The sequence below is a fragment of the Cebus imitator genome, unplaced genomic scaffold (genome assembly GCF_001604975.1).
Source record: "Cebus imitator isolate Cc_AM_T3 unplaced genomic scaffold, Cebus_imitator-1.0 Scaffold690, whole genome shotgun sequence".
NCBI classification, from domain to species: Eukaryota; Metazoa; Chordata; class Mammalia; order Primates; family Cebidae; genus Cebus; species Cebus imitator.
Window position 1 is genome coordinate 497,953 of NW_016108005.1, and position 21,887 is coordinate 519,839.

General features: G+C 45.7%; 1 protein-coding gene across 1 annotated transcript in view; it reads right to left on the minus strand.

Moving 5' to 3' along the window:
- PI4KA (phosphatidylinositol 4-kinase alpha) overlaps positions 1–21,887 on the minus strand; it is a 147,239-nt gene that overhangs the window by 77,640 nt on the left and 47,712 nt on the right. The window contains exons 8-19 of the mRNA XM_017518624.2: positions 21,727–21,875; positions 19,588–19,653; positions 16,263–16,359; positions 14,222–14,413; positions 13,558–13,658; positions 12,286–12,415; positions 11,107–11,239; positions 9,717–9,812; positions 9,135–9,318; positions 8,643–8,746; positions 6,215–6,383; positions 3,746–3,796 (exon numbers count right to left, since the gene is read on the minus strand). Coding sequence (XP_017374113.1) covers positions 3,746–3,796; positions 6,215–6,383; positions 8,643–8,746; positions 9,135–9,318; positions 9,717–9,812; positions 11,107–11,239; positions 12,286–12,415; positions 13,558–13,658; positions 14,222–14,413; positions 16,263–16,359; positions 19,588–19,653; positions 21,727–21,875 — 1,472 coding nt within the window. The remainder of the gene's footprint in view (positions 1–3,745; positions 3,797–6,214; positions 6,384–8,642; positions 8,747–9,134; positions 9,319–9,716; positions 9,813–11,106; positions 11,240–12,285; positions 12,416–13,557; positions 13,659–14,221; positions 14,414–16,262; positions 16,360–19,587; positions 19,654–21,726; positions 21,876–21,887) is intronic.

The following is a 21,887-nucleotide window of genomic DNA, read 5'->3' on the forward strand; positions in this document are numbered from 1 at the left end:
TGTGCCTGGCCTGGAAAGCATTTAGATCACTGTTTGGTGTTTAGCAAGAACTAGGAAAGGCTGTCACGTTACTCTCAAGCTAAGAGAGTATGTAAGCCAGGCATTCCTAATTGGGGAGCATTGTGTAGACTGTTTCCATTTACCTTCTGGAAGTTATATGTAAAATCTTGAGAATAATATGGATTTCTATGGACAGAGAGTGCACAGTTTTCAAAAAGGTCCTCTGTAACCTAAAACATGCTAATCCACACACCTGGTTTTCCAAGCACTGAGAAAATAAGTAACCCTTCCAAGGCCACAAAAATGACCAGTGACACAGGTAAACTTGCTCTCAGTGAAGTACATGAATGTTTTTCCAGGAGATGCATCTTATTAAATCACGATTGTATGACAGTGGAACTACATCTCTAAGCATTAGAAACCCTTCAAAACATTTAGCTGACAGGCTAAATACCAAATGAGGCAATTTAATCAGTGATATTTCTGAAGAAGTATTATTCACAAAGTTGCAGGACAAAGATCACCAAACCTAGCCACAAAGGAACCACAGAGATTGTAGGACCCAGCCTCTCAGCAACTCCCTCAAGGTCACTGAGAACAGCTGCATTAGGGTCAAAACCCAGGCTTCCCGCCCCAAATCCACTGGTACTTCCATTCAACAGAGTAATCTGAGACACTGTATCATCAAAGGTCCAAAATAGAATATATCTATCTTTTAAAAAAGAAAATAGGCCGGGTGGAGTGGCTCACGCCTATAATCCCGGCACTTTGGGAGGCCGAGGCAGGTGGATCACAAGGTCAGGTGTTCGAGACCAGCCTGACCAACATGGTAAAAACCCTATCTCTACTAAAAATATAAAAATTAGCTGGGTGTGGTGGCGTGCGCCTGTAATCCCAGCTACTTAGGAGCCTGAGGCAGGAGAAATGCTTGAACCCGGGAGGCAGAGGTTGCAGTGAGCTGATACTGTGCCACTGCACTCCAGCCCGGGCGACAGAGTGAGACTTCATCTCAAAAAAACACAAACAAAAAAACAAAAACAACCTGGGCTCAGCGCAGGGGCTCATGCCTGTAATCCCAGCACTTTGGGAGGCTGAGGAAGGTGAATCACAAGGTCAGGAGATCAAGACCATCCTGGCCAACATGGTGAAACTCCATCTCTACTAAAATACTAAAAATTAGCTGGGCGTGGTGGCACGCATCTGTAATTCCAGCTACTCGGGAGTCTGAGGCAGGGGAATTGCTTGAACGTGGGTGGTGGAGGTTGTAGTGAGCCACGATCACACGGCTGCACTCCAGCTGGGTGACAGAGCAAGACTCTGTCTAAAAAAAAAAAAAAAAAAAAAAACCCTCTGAAAATTAGTTTCTTCCAGATGGTCCAAGGGGTAACCATAAAGTAAATGCAAGAACCCATGATCTCTGTGCTCTTCATTGAGCAATAAAATCAAATATTTGTTTCCTCCCCCATAATATAACCATTAACTTTTGCTAAAAATACACTTATTCTACTCATGTAAAAGGTTACAGCAGGGGAGTATTTAAGTGAGCATGTGCTAAGCTATCACAGATAACAGTTTTGCCTACACCAGCCACCCCAGCAGCCTGGAGAGGCGCAGGCTCACACAGGATCCCACATGCAGGTCCAGGAGTCCAACCAGCAACCCTCAAATCTGCGAAATTCCTACCAACCTCACCACTCACTGCTTCCCTAAAGTGCCTGACAGATTTCTACTACAAATACATTAAACTCTAAATGACAACTGCTCAACATGTTTGAAAGCTCACAAGAATACAGGTCATCAAATTCTGATGGTCAAAGATCCTAGAACTCACTGATTTTAGTGCTGCCCCAAGCATCCTCCCTGTCTGCCTAAAACCTGCTCTCCTGCAGCGCCTGCTGACAAGAGAGTGCCCTGGGCTTCATGCCCCTTACTTTTCCCTCCAGGCCACACAAAAGGCCCACATACAACAGCACTTTAAAAACATAAGCATACACTAGTAAACATTAACTATACAGTAGGAAAATTTCTGTTTTAAAAAATCAACCAATGGGGCCAGGCGGGGTAGTTCACGCCTGTAATCCTAGCACTATGGGAAGCTGAAGTGGGTAGATCACTTGAGCTCAGAAGTTCAAGACCAGCCTGGACAACATGGCAAAACCCCGTCTCTACAAAAAAATTAGCTGGGAATGGTGGTGTACATCTGTAGTCCCAGCTACTTGGAAGGCTGAGGTGGGAGGATTGCTTGAGTCCCAGAGGTCTAAGCTGCAGTGAGCTGATATTGTGCCACTGTACTCCAATCTGGATGCAAGAGTGAGACTGTCTCAAAAAATAAATAAATAAATAAATAAAATTAAAAAATCAACCAATAGGGGTGTCCATGAAAAAATACCATGGCAGGCCAGGTGCAGCAGCTCACACCTGTAATCTCAGCACTTTGGGAGGCCAAGGCAGGTGGATCACTTGAGGCCAGGAGTTCAAGACCAGCCTGGCCAACATGGTGAAACCCCGTCTCTACTAAAAATACAAAAATTAGCCATGCATGGTGGCACGTGCCTGTAATCCCAGCTACTCAGGGGGCTGAGGGATGAGTACTGCTTGAACCCGGGAGGCAGAGGTTACAGTGAGCCAAGATTGTGCCACCGTGCTCCAGCCTGGATGGCAGAATGAGAATGTCTCAAAAATAAAAAATAAAATACAATAAAACATAAACAACAGGCAACATGTGACATTTTACCAGTAAAGATAAATAATGGCAGACCAGTTATTTTTCATCTACCTCAGCCAGCCAAAATTGGACCCCCAGAAGTCCCCAGGTTGGGAATAATGATAAACATTCAGATAGTGTGAGCAGGGGAACCACTTCACTGAGACCAGGAGAGGTGCCTCTCTATACCCACAATGCCACCTACCTGCCTGAACTTCACGTCCCTAGGCTGCCCTAGCAGCTCTGCCACCAGGCCCACCCTTCTGGTGCACAAGGTGAAGGGGACACATGTAAGTGCTCAAGACTTGAACTACTTGAAGGGGGTGAGGAGTGGAGAAGGCACTGCAAGGGAGACACAAGGATTGGCATTAGATGGTGGGTTAAAGGGAAGGGAGAGAATATGGAACGAAAACAAATACTAGAACGTAGTTGCCAGGCTTAGGACTTGCAGCTAGGAGTGACCAAGAAAGGGAAAAACAACTTCTACAAGTCATTTGGAAGAAGCGGACACAGACTGAGACAGGATAGGATGGAAAGAGGCTCTCCAGCAAGATGGTGCTGCACAGGAGGCAGGGCCTGTGCCCACCATGCCAACAACGTCCCCTGAAGGAGACTGGGGCCATAGCTCCAAGGCCTGAGCACCAGCAAGAGGCTTCCAGGTCTGCTCTTGCAGGAAGGGGCCAAGGAAGGAATCGAAGCAGGAGGCTGGCCCAGCATCAGTCATGAGAACATGAGACACAGGATGAAAGTGAGTCAGATTTAGGACCTGGGAGCCATGCAGAAGGGATCCAAAGCGAGTGCTCTTGTCAACTGGTTGAGGGAGTTCAGGGAGGGCATGGAGAAAGGAAGTGAAAGGTGTGCCACAGTGGACACACCTACGGTGCTGTCATCAGAGCTGGTGGTAGCTGAAGCAGTCATATCTAGAGACACTGGGGCCTCAACACTGCATCTTTCTAAGGAATTTACTGTGCACCACCCGGCAACACTCAAAGCATAAGCACAGTATCTATAGTTTTAATCAGTCAATTAATGAATACTCACCACAGCTATTACAGGAATGAGTACTCCCAAGTTCCCTGCGCTGCTAGAAGCCTAGAAAAGGATAGAATTATTGTCATTAACGAGTATGTTTTTTTTTAATTAAAAAACAACAACACAAGGTACAACATAGTGTTACGTAAACCTGGAATGTTTTAATCTAAGCAAAATAAGACAGATACAGAGAGGGGCATAGAGATGCTCATCCAGCAAAATTTTAATAGCAAAAAATGAAAACAAATGTGAAAAATAAACCATGATTACATAAATGATTATATAAATCATGACATTCTGCATAATTAGAGATGACACAGCTATTGAAAATACAACTTTCTGAAAAGCATTTAGTCACCATGGAAAGAGCCCACAGTACGTGTCAAAAAAAAAAAAAAATCAAGATTTAAGACTATGCTATGATTCAATCCCAATTATGTAATAAATAATATGCATAAAAAAGCTAGGAAGAAACCTATCAAAGTGTTAATAATAATTATATATCTGAGTCGAGGAATGAGTGTTTTTTTACGTTACTGTTTATAGTTTTCTGTATCTTTTCTAAAATAAACATATAGTCTTTCCAAGTTAGGGAAATTTGGGGGTTTACTTAACAATAAATAAAAGATAGATTCCCTGGCTAGACACATAAATGTAGCTAATCTTCAGTACATACTAAATAATAAAAATTCTGGAAGCACAGGCCTAAGCCAACTTGATTTATGCTCTGTAGCTATAATAACGACAGCAGCTGAAGACCCTGAGCATCCCCTGCAGCCACGCACTATGCTGAGTGCTTCACGTGCACTCACTTTTGAGGAGATTCACAGGAGGTCTCAGTAGCTTGCAAAGGCCACACAGCACCTCAGTGGCAGGGACAGAATGCCAAGCTGTGAATATATACACCTACTATGTACCCACATAAATTTTTTTGAAAATTTAAAAAAGAATGCCACGCTGGTTTCCTTGGGCTGGGAGCCACAAGTGTGGCCCTGCCTGGTCCCCTCTGGGAAACTGATGGCCTAAGGGCTGCCTGATGATGAGGAACAACCCACTGATCTTAGTTTAATTTATAATCACAGCTCCTTGTTCTCCACAAGGTAGGGCACTGAGGTCCAATTTCCAGGGGAGAGCAAGCTCCTAGAAGACCCCTCAGACAGGTTACAGCCTCTGCTTTCTCAGGTGTTTAGCACCACCTTGTATCATCAGCACCCTCCTCTTATCCCGATGCCTAAATTCCTGCTAGACGTGAGGGACATCCTTCTCTCCTGTGCATTGAGGTGGTCCTAGCTGTGTGCCCCACTGGGAGACTTGGGAAGTTAATCAGCCACATCACTGTCAGAGGGCCTGGCATAACAAGGCTGAATTAGGGACAAGAGTCTTAGGATCCCTGCTTGCACCAGCCACTCCCTCTTGGCTGAGACTTTCACAGGGAGGATCCTTCATACAGTTGTCATCTCCAGATGTCACTCTTCACAGAGGCCTTCTCAACCAGCACAATCTAAAGTGCCCCTCACCACACTGCCCTGTTTCATTCTCTCCCTAAGCCCCACAGGAATAGAGGATCCTGTCTGTCTCGTTCACTTCTGTAACACCCTCATCTAGAGCAAACGTTGGTAAACTGCGGCCCATGGACCAAATCCAACCCAAAGCCTGTTCTTGCAAATACAATTTTATAGGAGCACAGCCACGTCTGTTCATTCATAGACTGGTGACCACAGAAGAGTTGAGCAGAGCAGTTGCAACAGAGGCTGTATGGCCTGCAAAGCGTCAAGAATTTACACTCTGGTCCTTTACAGAAAAAGTGGGCTGACCCCTGACCTAGAACAATAGCTGGCACAGAGTAGGTGAACAATAACTGGGGGAAGGGAATGAAGGGAAGGGAGGGGAGAGGAAATGACAAAACAGGGTGGAAGTAGAGATACGGTAGAGCAACTAGTGCCCACATGACATGTTACTGGGGAGTTATGGAGGAAGAGGCCTCACCTACCTCAGCCCTACCACAAATGTATATGGGCATTCAAGACATGGTGTTCGTCTCTGCGGATCTGTCTTCCTTAGGTGGTCTGAGATTAGGTGAAATCTGGCCCTTCTCATGTTGCCACTGTGTTCTGATAATGGGCCCTTAAAGTCCCCCTAGGCCCAGCTACCATCCCTGGGATTCATGATGGAGGCAAGAAGAGACAGAGGGGCCCATGGGGAGCTGAGGTTAGACTGTTGTCATGTCACCACCCTGGGATGGGGAAGGCAGCTACTGTGAGCTAGATGTAACCCAGTGAGAAAGCTGCCCTCTTCCCAGATCCCTGCCAGCATCCTTGAGAAAGAACCCCACTCCTTCTTTCTTGCATTCTACCAGGCACATTTAAATCACTCAACAAAGAAAGTACCATATTCCAACCAAGATGGCGCTCGGAGACTACACCTTGGCCAGCAGGGAGGGGGCACTAATGGGGAGAGCACAACCATCCTCTTTCCTACCTTCAAGGCGGGGCCCTTCTCGCTTGCCCTCTCGCTGGCTCGTTTCCCCTCCAGCCCGAGCTGCACAAACAACTCCAGCAGGTTCATGAGCAGCTCATCCACCAGGTGTTCGTCTTGGATGTTGGCTGCGATGTTGGCCAGAGCATTAATCACCGCCAGGGAGCAATGCCTGAAGAGGAAGGAGCGAAATAACAGCCACTGCCAGGCCCTCAATGTGCCCAAGGGACGGGGCTGCAGCAGTGAGGCAAGCTGAGCAGGCCAGGCCCAGCCTGCCTTACCACACTCCTCCAGTGTCTACAAACCAAAGGACTCAAGTGGAGAAGAACATGTCATCTTCATGAAAAACAGCCCCTAAAAGAAAGCCAACTGCTGTAGAAATGACTGCAATCCTCTCTCCTGGGATGTAGTAAGGACCTCCGGGAGACTAAGTTCCAGGCATCTGCACACTGGGGACCTGTGAGGGTCTCAGGACACCTCCCTCTGCAGGGCTAAAAACGAAAGGGCCCATGCCCAGGCATTCCAGGTTGGATCTTGCTTTCCCCCTACAAATCACAAAGAGCCTTAATGCATCTTTTATCACCCACAGAACTTTCACCTCATGATCAGCTTCTCCCTGATGCTGCCTCCACCTTGGAGCTGATGTCATTATTTATTTACATTGAATGCTCAGAAAGTGTTCCAGGGTCCTGCCCCAGGATCTTGGCTGGCCCCATGTAAACACCAGATGTGAAGCTGACATTGCCCCTTTGGCCAGAAACCAGGAACCATTGCAGGTGACCAGGCTTCTGTGGCCCTGGAGATTGCCAGACTCTGTCACATCCAAGCGGCATGACCCTGGGTAAGTCACTTAAGTCTTTGAGCCTCAGTTTCTTCCTAAGTAAAACAGGATGATAATTCCTCTTTGTAGGATCACGGGAGGAGTGAAACACTACATCAAGCACTGAGTATGTCATCTGTCCCACTAAGAAATCCCAGGCAATGGCAGTCATGGCAAAAGGCAACCCCTTTGCAGTCAGGTAAATACCTGGTAGGTCAAGGGTAAACAAAGGGCAGTAAATGCTTCCACTAGTGAGGAAGAGGACAAATCATTTTTGGTGGCAATTTGAGAAAAGACTTTATGGAAGGAGAGGCAAGTTGAGCCGGAGCTGAAGAACTGGAAGGACGGAGACTGGCAGGTGCTACAGACACAGAGTTAAGGTGTAGCAGAACACTTAAGAGGGGTGGGAGCAAAGACAGCCGGGGAGGCAGTTGGGAAGGTGCCTGGACCAAGGGCCTAGCAGTCACATAGGCACAAGGAAGCAACGTGTTGGCCTGTGTGCAGGTTCCACAGCAGAGAATGTGACAGAGGAAAGAAGGAAAGGAAAGCCTGACCCCATTCCCAATCCAGTCCTCAGGCTGTTCTAGTAGCCTGGGTTCATGACGGTGGCAGCAAGAAGGCAATGAAACAATATCAATGCGAGAGACAGCTCTATTGATTGGGAGCTTTCACATAGGGGATCTTATTCCCAACTGGAGACAAGTTCTCATATGGCAGATGTGGACACTGAGGCAGAGAGGTTTAGCATTTTCCGAGGTCATGCAGCCACGTGGCATGGCTTCACAGTTGCACTCCCACCCACTAAACTGACATAAAGAGAATCTCAGAGGAAAGTCTGGGCTTCACAGTCAGAAGGGAGGAGCCTGGAGGTTGAGAAGAGTAACACCAGCAAAAGAGCTCTCTTCTTCCCTCCCCTGCCTCCTGTCCTTAACTGACTTCACCTCCCCACTTCCCTCTCTTCCAAACATGGATGAACATGTGCCTGTCCTCAAGGCATTCCTAGAGGAGGGTAAGGAGTAGCCAAGAAGCATCTCTCAGTCTTTCAGGGAAAACTGGTCAGATTTTATACAAGTATCGAATGTTCAAAGACATTTAATGCCTTCTTCCTTGGACCCAAAATCCTACTTCTCTGAATTGAACCCACAGAAAGCATCAAAGATGCTCACAGATATGTAGCTGTTAGGCTGTCAGTGCTGCATTTATTAGTGGGAAAAGGAAAACAACCTAACATCCAAGCTAGAGACTGGCTGGTTAAATCTTGGTTCTTCTACAGGACGGGAAGCTCCGCAACCTCTAAAGACGACCTGCACAGGATTGTTCATGCTGTGGCTGATGTGCTGCCCCATAAAAAAGCGGGTCAGCTGTGTGCGCAGCATGGGCCCAATCAGAAGGAGAGGGAGGAGCTGAGACCTTGTACATGGAGATGCTCGGTGGTCACCTCCAGGTGAGGGCCACAGTGGATTTTCATTTCCCCCCCTTATGTGTGCACTGATCTGTAACATATAATGCTCTTGTAAGAAGAGTTTATTTAAGAGACAAATTCACAAACCTCACATTTTCAAAGTGAGTTAAATACTGTCATGATCCAAAGTGACAATGAGGTCCAGTTACCTGTAGCCATGGTCCTTGTAATCTTTGGTGGCTGAGTACACGACAGAGCTGGCCTTCACACTGATCTGCTGGAAGAGGTTCCATACTTCCTGGTAGATGTATTGCTGGAAGAGAGCAAGGGGCACTGTAACCATGCAGGATGCCCTCATGAGGCCCCTCCTGTCAGCACCCAGAGAAAAAGCTCTGGAATCATGGGGTACAACAGCCCAAAGACCATCAGCCCAAAGATCATCCATTTCTAAAGCTGTAATCAAACCTCAAATTAAAAGCTAAAAGGGACGTGGCTTAGATTCAAATCTTCTGTTATAGTACACTGACAAGAAATTAAACTTCTTTTCCCCGGCACTCACAGCACCTTACACTATTCTTACTACTCGGTGTTGAAACAGTTGTCAGCATTTAACACATCTGCAAGGTACATTTAATCTGTATTTTACAACGCAAGAGTTTAATGTAGCTTGTTAGTGGTATTCGAGCTCTGGCCTTCCTCACATTTCCGGTGATAACCAGGCAGCCCAGCTGGTCAATGATCAGCACATCGAGAGGGGAGGGTGGCTGGCAGAATTTCTGCTGTAGGATCTGCAGAATGGGCTCCATGACTTTCGGGGTGTCCCTCAAGGCCACTGCAATGTGTCCCAAGGCTCGGATTGTATGGTCTGGAATCAAGTGAGCATCCCTACAGAAAGAAGAACAGAAGCATCCTAGCTGCAGTCTTCCAGCATGTAGTAGTGAAACAGAACCAGAGACTACAATCTAGACCTTAATTTCATCACAGTCTTAATGAAGTGTTCATCTGAAACTGATAGCCCAGGATTTTAACCACCAGCAGAAACACAAACCCCAGGCACTAGGCTGGATGACAAAGATCTTCCTCAGGTACTACTTCCAAACAGTAGTCCATGAAATACATTCCAAGGTGGGCTTCACCTTAAATCCTGTGACAACACTGATGCACACCTATGCTCTGAGACAAGGAGCTAAAGACAGAAGCATCCATATGCACGATGCCAGGTACCCCACACAAGCCTGCTGAGAACAATGGGCTGCCTCTGAGAGACAGGAATGGGGACGTACTTGTCGCTCTCCTGGGAGATATAGAGTCGGTTCGACAGGCTGGCCAAGAACGCCTCCACAATCACTGGGTCCACGGTCAATCCAGCCTTCAGGCACCTGCACAGCAAGAAAACCCATGTGGCATTGAGGAATCAAAACAAGATAGGTTTTTTGTTCTTACATTTTTCCTTCCTTAGGCCTACAAAGTTTAAAGAACTGCTCTGAATTTTCTTCCTCCAAAATTGAAAGTCATAACACAGAATGAATTCAAAGAACTACTCCAGATTTTGCCGACTTGATAAATATCTCAATCAGAAACAATAATTTTATTATTTTGTCCAGAACAGTTTCCTCTGGAATATCACGCTCACTCTAATTCCAATTTTCAATTTCTTGTACTGTTCCTTAAGGTCACAGTGACTGATTCTAAAGACAAATGGTCCCAAGATAGCAGAGAGAACATCACAATTATACTAAGGTTTTTATGGTAAACAGAAATACTTATGTTAGAGAGGAAAGGGGAAAAACATAAAGCACCTATAAACATAAAATCTTGTAAGATGTCTTAGTTCACCACATCTGTTTGGCTCCTGGGCCAGCCTTTGGAGAACAGTTTGAGTCTGACAGACAAGCTGCCATCTTGATGTAGCTTCCAAGAGCAAGAAACCAGAATCCAGGAAAAGAGGCATTTTCATGGAAATCAGACTGCATTTGGCTCCCAACTTGGGAGAACAAGAGTCTATAGTGCAGGAGTCTGGGCAGCAAGGGGTACCTGATCATATTTTAAAAACTCACATTTATATTAAATATTTCACAGAAAACAAGGTAAAGAAAATATGACGATATGTTACTCTGGATGGTGAGCGAATGAATAATCCTTTACTTTTCTATACATTACAATTTTTCTCTTGTAACAATTTCTTAATATGTTTATGATCAGGAAAAGAAAAGAAGTAATATATATAATAATTCCTCTTTATAGATCAGGTGTAGGTTTAAAATAATCAGAAACAAGCTTTAAAAGAGTATAAACGTGGCTGGGCGTGGTGGCTCATGCCTGAAATCCCAGCACTTTGGGAGGCCAAGGTGGGCGGATCACAAGGTCAGGAGTTCAATACCAGTCAGGCCAACATCGTGACATCCCATCTCTATTGGAAATACAAAAAATTAGCCAGGCGTGGTGGTGTGCACCTGTCATCCCAGCTACTCAGGAGGCTGAGGCAGGAGAATCACTTGAACCTGGGAGGCGGAGGTTGTAGTGAGCCAAGATTGTGCCACTGCACTCCAGCCTAGGTGACAGAGCAAGACTCCATTTCAAAAAAAAAAAAAAAAAAGTATAAATGTCTCTTATTTTGTAATGAGCCTCTGTCTGGAGCACTGCTGTCTACTTGTCACATGCCCGGCTTCACACCTGCAGATGTTGTCAATAGCAATGTCCCGGAGCTGCTCGTACATGGAGGGCTGGCTCTTCTTACCGGACATGACATTCAGGGTTGACTCGGAATGTTCATTGGTCACACTGATTTTTATATCATTGCCAGCAACTGAAAGTAAAAATTCAAATACATACCTGGTTAAGCCTATAATTTTCCATCATCATCTTTATAATTCAAAAACCAAGACAATATGCTGATCACTTATAAAAGCAAAATGATCACTCTAAAAACATCTGACCAAACATTTCAGAAACAGAAGAGTCTAAGACCAACAGGAAAGAACATGTTTAAATCAAAAGGAAGAACATTCAGGTTACAAAGTGATAAATACAGAAAACCAGCAATTTCTCAATAAATTGTTTAAAAGTACTGACAACCAACTACCGAAGGCAGTTCTGAGGGTGACTGAGGCATGGCCCTGTGCTCAGAGTAATTTCACTAATATGGACAAAGCCTGGTAAAGGTTGGGGCGCCTGAGAGAACCCTCACCACTACGAGGTCCAGGGAAGTCTTGTTTTCTGTTTTTGTTTTTGTTTTAGTTTTATTTGAGACAGGGTCTTGCTCTGTCACCCAGACTGGAGTGCAGTGGCTCTATCAGAGTTCACTGTATCCTCAACTTCCTGGGCTCAAGTCATCCTTCAGCTTCAGCCTCCCGAGTAGCTGGGACTACAGGTGAGCAACATCACGCCCAGCTAAATCTTGAAACTGCCTTAAGTCTTCATCTAAAGGGTTAGATAAAAACAGCCATCTTCATATGACTGTGGGTGATACTACATCAGAGCCACTAGCACATAGTAGGTGTTTAATTAACGTTAATTATCATTCCATTTTATGTGGAAACATCTCACAGGGGTAGCAGGGAGTGGGCCCCTGGCTAAGTGTTTGGGGCACATAGGATTTGCATTTTAGACTTCCACAGTAAGAGATGTCAAAAGAAAACAGGACTTGAAGGGACCTTGGGTGGTAACAGGAACACAGGATGGGAGAAGGCCGGAGAGGAAAGGCCTGGAGCTTGGAGGGAACACAGAGGGAAAGACAGAAGGAAAGGTGTGGCGAAGGAATGCACTCAGGTGCAGTCAGGAAACCTGTGTGGGGCTCACACACAGTCACAAAGCCCCTTTCTCAGGGCCTGAAGGGCATGCATCTGTTATTACCTGTGTGGTACTGACTGTGGTACTTGTAGAGCTTCACCAGAACTGGGGATGGGATGACCAAGAAGTCTCGCAAGGACGGTGTCACAGAGTGCACCACCACTGGGAACCTCTCGCACAGGCGGCCCAAACCCTGCAACACACCATAACCTGTCACATGGCCTGTGGTGTGGGACCATCTGAGCAGGCCCTGAGCAGGGAGATGCTCAACCCTTCAGTACCAAAGTCTGACCCAAAACTTCTAAGGTCAAAGCTCCCACAGGCCACCTGCCCAGGACATAAAAAGACAGAAGGGATGGTGCTGCTTCTCCTCCACCTATAGGGGATATCAGCTATTATTATTATTTTTTTTTTGAGACAGGGTGTCACTCTGTTACCCATAGAGTGCAGTGGCATGATTATGGCTCACTGCAACCTTGACTTCCTGGGCTTAAGCAATCTTCCCACCTCAGCTTCCTGAGTAGCTGGGACTATAGGCAGACACCACCATGCCTAACTAATTCTAATTTTTTGTAGAGACGGACTCTGACTATGTTGCCCAGGCTGGCCTTAAACTGCTGGGCTCAAGCAATCCCAACTCTTCCTCCCAAAGTATTGGATTATAGGCACGAGCCACTGTATCTGGCCAGGGGATATAGATTGTTAAAGTGTACTCATCTCTTTTGGAAGGAAACTAAAGGAGAAAGGGACAAAATAGAATTTATTATTATTATTTAAAAAAAAAAAATTTTTTTTTTTTTGAGATGGGCTTTCACCAAGTTGGCCAGGCTGGTCTCAAACTCCTGACCTCAGGTGATCCGCCTGTCTCGGCCTCCCAAAATGCTGGGATTATAGGCGTGAGCCACCATGCCCGGCCCAAAATAGAATTTTTAAATAACGGCAGGTGTGGAGTCAGTGGGATTGTGAGAAGATAAGAGTCTCAGCAGAGCAGACCCAGCACTGTGGGCGTCAGGAGACGTCCGCTTGTGTGGTCCCATGGCACATATCCACAGTCCTTCCTCCAAGGGCCTTGGGAACGGCCCCAAGGCCTCACAACAAAGGAGAACTGAAGCCAGCTGCACCTGGATGCCATGTGCAGAAAGCCCTAGCATCCTGTAGGGGGCAGCCCACACTCAGTGATGAACTGTACATAGCAGGCGCTGGTAAAGCTCCTAAAGTCAGAACTGGCATGGTCTCTGCTGCTGGGGTGCCCACCATAGCCTGAACAGCAACAGCATTAGCAGAGGGAGGCCCTACAGATGGGATTTGAGCCTTTCTGGGTTCAGGGAGACTGACCTGCAGACAGCAGATCAGCAGGGGCAAGTGAGCAATGATGACTTTGCTGGACGTCTTGGACTGCAGCTTCTCAGACAGCTTGATGCAAAGGTTTTCAGCACCTTAATTTAAAACCAAAAGAGATGAGTGATCAGCACAGGCCAGTCTTTCTAACACACTTACCCACCAAGTAAGTATATAATTTAATCAAATTCCAGAGACATACTTTAGGTGGGGCTTATTCATACTGAGAGGTCACCCGGTGTGTGACTCTCTCTTTTCCACTGGCCCTAAGCCCCCTTGTCCCTGCCATGTTCATTCCACAGGAAAACTTCCCATTCTATTCCTCCCCTAGAAAAACACTTCACCTGAAGCCACTGAGTTTCCATGTTACCACAAAAAGCCTAAAGAACCAGCAAGATGCAGCAGAGAGCACACACAGGCCCTGTGGCCATGGGCATCCCCATCGTCCAAGGTCCATTGCCCTCCATGCAGGACAGGTCACCAGACATGCAGGGCACGGCAGTGGCTGATGCTCCACTCTGCACGTGCCTAGGAGACCTACTGCAACTGCCCGTGCTAGTAATAGAGCAAAGCGTTCTAGAAGTTGTTTGGGGAAACTTGTGGGGAAGACACCCTCTAGGGCATGCCTGGAGTTCACGAGAGGCAAGGCAGTCTGTCTCACCCTGCTCATCCTTCACGGCCCACACCATGAGGTCCACACAGGCGGCATTCGCCTGGCAGCGCAGTTTGAGGGGGCTCAGCTCATTGTGGATCCGGTCTGCATCATGCAGAATCTTCTGGAGCTCCCCCTGGCTCGTGTTGAACTGCTCCAGCACAAAATCATGGATCTCCTTCACAAAGGAGGTTGGGAGGTCTGCAGGAAAGAGTGTGGCATCCAACTGGGAACAAAACTACAGCAGAACACAGGCAGTGCTGGAAGCAGATACAGTCTTTCCTTTTTAACAAAAACCCCAGAAAAGTAGCATTTTCTGCTGGCCACTGTGGGTCCAAGAATGCCACTGGGAAGAAGTTGGACAGGAGGTGCACAGCTGTCCTCCACATGCACACAACCTGGCAATCAGAGGAAATTATCATTTCCTGGGGACGTAACAGCCATGGCTTTGTTTTAAGCAGTCAATGTACTAAAACCTGAATACATGAAACATACAAATTGGGAAGTATCATCACTGGAACTACTTCCACTGACAATACAAAATACTTCAGTGATTTTTTTTTAAAAGGAAAAAACTGGTTGCAGCCCTAAGAAGAGAATTATCTGAAAAACACTCACCCTGAGTTTGAGACACTTTTCAAACTCTCATCCTCAGGGCCTGAAAAATTCAGAAGAACCACCAGGATGCACCCAAGTCAGCGCAGCCAAGGCAGTGAGCGACACACAGCACAGGTGGAGGGAAGGGCAGGGGCAATCCCTGATGCCTCTTTTCAGGGAGTCTCAGCCCTTGCCGTAGTCCCAGATGACTCAGCTTCCAAGGAATGTTCAGAATCAGATTAGGAAAGCAGTTACTAAATTCTGTTACATCTTCCTGATAGAATATTATGTGTTCATCCAAACTTATGTTTACGAAGAATACCCAACAGTGTGAGGAGAGAGCACAGAAAAAACATTTTGTAAAATGTGTATGATTGTTTCCTTACTTCTGGGGAAAAAAATCATGAAAGAGGGACGAGAATAAAGTGAAAATTGTTGTGTGTGCACATTAACTATTAAGTTATTGTCTCGGGTTGGGTGCGGTGGCTAATACCTGTACTCCCAGAACTTTGGGAGACCATGGTGGGTGGATCATTTGAGTTCAAGAACAACCTGGCCAACATGGTAAAACCCTGTCTCTACTTAAAATACAAAAATTAGGTGGGCGTGATGGCACATGCCTGTAATCCCAGCTACTTGCGAGGCTGAGGCATAAGAGAACTGCTTGCGCCTGGGAGACAGAGGCCGCAGTGAGCCCAGATCATGCCAATGCAATCCAGCCTGGGCGACAAAGCAAGACTCTGTCTAAAAAAACCTAGTATCTCTATGTTAACAGATTATTACAAGTGCTTCACTTCCTTTTTTTATTTTCTTCTTTAAAAAATTTTTTTTGAGATGGAGTCTCACTCTGTCACCCAGGCTGGAGTACAGTGGCACAATCTGGGCTTATTGCAACCTCCGCCTCCTGAGTTCAAGCGATTTTCCTGCCTCAGCCTCCTGCGTAGCTGGGATTAACCAACGGGTGCCACTGTGCCCGGCTAATTTTTTTTTTTTTTTCGTATTTTTAGTAAAGACGGGGTTTCACCATGTTGGCAAGGCTGGTCTTGAACTCCTGACCTCAAGTGATCCACCCACCTTGACCTCCAAAAGTGCTGGGATTACAGACATGAGCCACTGTGCCCAGCCTCTCTTTTTATTTTCTAAAATATCTAAATGGACATGTAAAACTGTATTGGTGGTTAGGACAATATGATATACACTTTTTAGAAAAAAACCTTAGGAAATAAACTCAGCAAAGGAGCCATCATTGATGGTACCAGGGTTGCAGGATCATGGACATATTTTTTTTAATTTGTTTTTTTCCCAAAATTTCAGTAATATGACCACATTGCTCATATGTGTTTTTAAGTGGCCCCAGAAGAAAGTGAGTATCAGTCTGCAACCACTAGCCTGTGACAGTGGCCTGGGAGCCAGTCTTACTGTATTCACAAATGCATGGGCAAACTGTCCTCACCCTTCATGTAGTACAGAGTGTCACGCAGCATCTTGAACATGGTCAGGTAGAGGGGATCACTGAAGGAAGTGTAGTAGAGATCAGCACTGGGGTTGGCCTGCAGGGAAGCAGACACATATGACTATAGAACAGAAATGCCCTTCTGCCCACCCTTTGCCTTCACGGCAAGGCCCAGTGGAATGGTGATTCATGACTTAGCATTCTAAATGAAGCAACTATTTATCATGACTCATCACTTGGACACTTTACTGTCTTCATCCTCTTAAGCATCAGACCAAGGAAAACAGGAGGCTCATGCAGTCCAGAGATGCCTGCGGGGGAGCAGCCATCTGCACCCTAGAACGAAGAGCCTCCTTGCTGTGGCTGAAGCTTGCCATCTTTGGCCGTCATTGGACCAAACAGGGACATGGGAAGTAGTGGAGGAGGAAGACAAGTGGTCACCAGAATAAGGGATCCACACTGTCCATCATTCCAAAGATAGACATTACAGCAGGACACCTTCAGATCCAACTCATGTTTTGTAACTAAACCACATTTTAAATTATTCTTTAGGAATCTATTTGAAATGCAGCACTATTCTTCTGGAAAAAAAATTCACACAAGGTCTAATGAGTTAAGAAAGGTAACAGTCCAAGCTGGGCACAGTGCCTCACGCCTGTAATCCCAGAACTTTGGGAGGCTGAGGCAGGGCAGATCACCTGAGGTCAGGAGTTCAAGACCAGCCTGACCAACATGGAGAAATCTCGTTTCTACTAAAGATACAAAATTAGCTGGGTGTGGTAGTATACGCCTATAATCCCAGCTACTCGGGGGACTGAGGCAGGAGAATCGGTTGAACCCGGGAGGCAGAGGTTGCGGTGAGCCAAGATTGTGCCACTGCACTCCAGCCTGGGAGACAGTGCAAGACTCCATCTCAAAAAAAAAAAAGGAAAAGGAAAAGAAAAGGAAAGGAAAAAGAGGCTGGGCACGGTGGCTCACACCTGTAATCCCAGCACTTTGGGAGGCTGAGGCAGGTAGATCACCTGAGGTCAGGAATTTGAGGCCAACCTGGCCAACACAGTGAAATGCTGTCCCTATTTAAAATATAAAAATTAGCCAGGTGTGGTGGTGCACATTTGTAATCCCAGCTACTCAGGAGGCTGAGGCAGGAGAATTTGCTTGAACCCAGGAGATGGAGGTTGCAGTGAGCCAAGATCTCACCACTGCACTCCAGCCTGGGCAACAGGGAGAGACTCTGTCTCAAAAAAAAAAAAAAAAAAAGAAAAAAGAAAGATAACAAGTCCTTAACTTCTATACATTCCCAGTTGAGTAGGATGGAAAATTATGGTTTATTATAATTCTTGTGTTTTTTTTGTTTTTTACAGACAGGGTCACACTCTGTACCCTAGGCTGTAATGCAGTGGTGTGATCACAGCTCACTGTAGCTATGAACTCCTGGGCTCAAGTGATCCTCCTGCCTCCACCTCCTGAGTAGCAAGGACTATGGGCAGGCACCACTATGCCCAGCTAATATTATAACTCTTGACAAGTGTAAAAGTGCTCTGCAAATATAGCAAATCTTTAAGGGGCCAGAAGTTGGTCAGGTGGGATGGGGCATGTAGTGTGAGGTTGGCAGAAGGTGAGTGAGCAGGTGGAGAAAACAAGAATCATGTGCAGAGTGTGAAAGTCATGCCAGTTCTCAGGAGGGCACTGATAGGAAGAGCTGTGGTTGACGGCACTGTCTGTAATGATGACTTTACAGACAATGTCTGGTGGTCCTCACAGGGCAGAGATGGAGACATGAGACTGGGAGAGATTAAAACAGTTCAGGGCTTTGACTGTGGGAGCCCAGCTAACACAAGTGTTAAGCTTTGGAGCCTCTGAGACCAGCTGTCCCAAGCCCATAGACCGGTTCCATCACTCACGAGCTATGTAAATAAAGTTCCTTGGCTAAGCCTCAGTTTCCCCATGTGTAAATTAGGGATTGTGAGAATCAAGGAGTGAGTGAGTAAAGTTCTGGCTCATAAGCACATAATAATTGGAAGTGATTATTACATTGATTATGGATAATGATTTATGTATTTCAGATTCTAGGTCAAGATTACAAGAATCCTTTTTTTAAACTATGAAACTATTTCTTCGAATGGATGTTTATGTGAAAGTACAAATTACAAAACAAAAAATACCAGAAATTGCCCTGGTTCAATGAGGAGGAGGGTCCCAGAAGTGGAGGGCAAGCCCAGTAAGTCCCCAGTTGTCTAACTGCCTAGTCCAGCCCTCAGCCTGATCGTCCTGGTCTGCCCTCAATCACAAATGATCACACACTGAAGATGGAAAACAAAAGGTCTCTGAGAAAACAAGCTCAGTCTAGAGTGAGCGAGTGAGAGAGCTCAAGCTCAGGCTGTTCAGAACAACAGCCTGCAAAAGGGCTGAAGACAAGGTAGGAAGTGTCCGAATGCAACTTGGGGAGTTATAAGAACTCTGTTCCTTAACCAAGAACCAACCCAGGCCAAACCACAAGCAGCACATCCATCTCACATCTGCAACACCTCACTGGCAGGGGTGTGAAGCAGGAAGAGACATAGTCTTCAGCACATGAAGGGCCCTGGAAGTTCCCTCCCTGCTTCATACCTGAGCCCCAGGCACAGTGGTATCAGGCACTTTATGTCTTATAATCACACAAGAGAAAGAACGCCAGGCTTAAATAAGGAATCTGGGTCCAGGACACACCACGGTAATAATTAGCCTGGCAAATGACAACCTCTCTGCATCCTAACCCTCAAGGGAGGGCCTGACCCAAATGTTCCCTGAGATTTTGAGACCTCCCAGCACCAATGTAATGATTTCATAAATAATGCTGTAGGCCTTGGTTCCAAATACATTAAAAACAAAAGTTCCCTAGTTACACACCCCTTACACTTAAAAGCGAAGGCTTGCATGTGCCTAGGAAGTGCAGCTCTGAGCCCAGAGGAGCAGCTTTATGGAAGCACCATAGGAGCAAGGAAGATAAAAGAGTCGGAGAGATCCAGGCCAGGCTCCCAACTCCCACATTAACTATGTGATATTGGCATGTTAGTGAGTTCCTCTGAAATTCTATCCTGGCTGTGAAATGGAGATGCTGGCCACCAGTCAGGCACCGTGAGGTGATGTATTTAAAAGAGCATGCAACAGTACCCAGCACAGACCAAGCTCTCAGCGGCAGGTAGATTGTTGTCACATGAACGAGGGAAGTGAAAACACTGCAAAACCCCTCCCACTCCAGCCCCCACTCAAACTCTTCCTGCTTTCTCTACGCACACGTTTAAGCCAGGCTGATCTCATGGTAATGCCCTCAGAAGCGACGTACCTCCATCACACTGGCTACAATGGCATCCAAGGATTTTAGAACAGCCTCCTCAACGATCTTCTTCACCTACCAAGGAAACAGAACCTCATGAAGAAACTGACATAGACAGAGATAGGAATACTAGCTCCTTCTGCCAAAAACCCATGACAAACTCACATGGTAAAAAAGAGATGCAGATAAAGACCAACAAATACAAATCATGGCTATGTATCAAACTATATGCACAAAATGCTTTTAATTCTGAAGTCACTTGGGAGTGCTTTCTCTACCTTAGATAGCAATGACATTAAAAACAAAGGGAAAAAACCAAACTCCCTCAAATTTGCTGACATGAGATTTTCATATCCAAGATATGCAGATCTCAGGCCTTGCTGCCATTTCACCCACTCATGGTTAACAAGCACAGTTGTGAAACATCCTCCTGCAATTCCCTCCCAGATGTCAAGGACACCCTCACGGCCAGTCCTCAGAGCTGATGGCACCTCCCTCCTCCCTGGGCCAGGTGTGCTGGCTCTTCTACAACTGCTCAGGTATTCAAACTAGAGCTCACACTTTAAATTTTCAATGCAAGCAATTATTTTCACCTGAATAGCATTTAGTGTAGGAAAGAACTGTTCTGTCAATTGCAGAACCACCAAAAAAAAAAAAAAAAAAAAAAAAAAAAAAAAAAAAAAAAAAAAAAAAAAAAAAAAAAAAAAATTCCTTAGCTGAGCCTCAGTTTAGCTATGCCCACATTCACAATTGTAGTGTTTGATGAAGGTCGTTTCCAAAATGTACAGATAATGATAAACATGCTAGGAGAAGAAGCAAAAAACTGCCTAAAAGAAAACCTAAACTTGAAAAGTTGTAATATACTGCAAAAAATAATATCCCCAAGAAAGGAAGTGAAACATTCAGTCTTCAGTCAGAATTTCTGACATGGTACTAGGAACAGTCAGCCATCTGTGAAGGTCATGATTCTATCAGGCCACCATTCTGTCTGGGGCATTGACACTGATAAGCAGTTTAGGGTAAGTTTTCCTTCTTGACAGCAACTTCAAAAACATGCTAGTCTACTTAGTTGCTCCATCCTCATTAATTATTACTTATGTTGTAATGTCTTCTTACATCTTCAGCCTAAAGTCATTCTCTGAGGGATTTCTATTCACACTCCACACTGCAGGAAGGTGGCCACTCCTCAGCACATGTTCCATGCTATCCAAACTGTTCTCATTTCCAAGACAGCAAGCCCAATCTTGAGAGTCTGGCCTTGATTACATCATCACCCTTACCCATTCAAATCTGTCTTGAGCCATTCTAGCTCAATAGCAATAACTTCAGGGCCCCTGAAGCTTTATTTTTTATTTTTTTTGAGATGGCGTCTCATTCTGTTGCCCAGGCTGGAGTACAGTGGTGCAATCTCAGCTCACTGCAACCTCCCACTCCTAGGTTCAAGCGATTCTTCTGCCTCCACCTCCCAAGTAGCTGTGATCACAGGGAACTGCCAACAAGTGAAGGTAAAATTTGTATTTTTTTAGTAGAGACACGATTTCACCATGTTGGCCAGGCTAGTCTCAAACTCCTGACGTCAAGTGATCTGCCCGCTCTGGCTTCCCAAAATGTTGGGATTACTGGCATAAGCCACAGCACCCCAAAAGGGTTCCCTGAATCTGAAGAAAAGTCTATTTCAGGAATCAAACAATGGCACTAATGTTTTCTCTGGTATCACCCTAAAGGTCATCCAAAGGTACCCAAATATGAAAAAGTCAGGTTTTGTATTAAACCAAATAGAGCTACCCCTTAGAGGGAGTCAGGCATAATGGAAAAGCACTGGGCTTGGAGTCAGAATCCCTGGACTGAATGCAACCCAGCTGCTGGCCTACATATCCATGATGTGTTTGACACTGATTTCTTGACCTCCAAATAGGGATGCAGGGGTGCCACCCCAACATGGTTGCTGCAAGGATTTAAAAAGAAACTAGTGCATAATGATTACATGAATGCTACTCTACTTCCTTCTTTAATCTGCAAGTTTATGACTATTAAATTGTACTTTGAAATATTGGTACTCTGAGTTTTTCTTTTAAAAATACAAGCTTTCACCACTAGCAATTTTACTGATATATCCATGGTCTGTTGATCCATCAGTTCCTTGCTTACCAAGTTTAAGAGTTCCCGAAGCATTTCCAATGGAATGTTAAACTCCTTACATGTGACGCCGTTGAAAAGGGGAGAGACGGAGAAGCTAGAGCTGATAGTTGAAAAGTAATACTCAGGCTCTAGGGCAGTCCCATCGGGCAAGCAGGAGGCTGGTGGGAAAT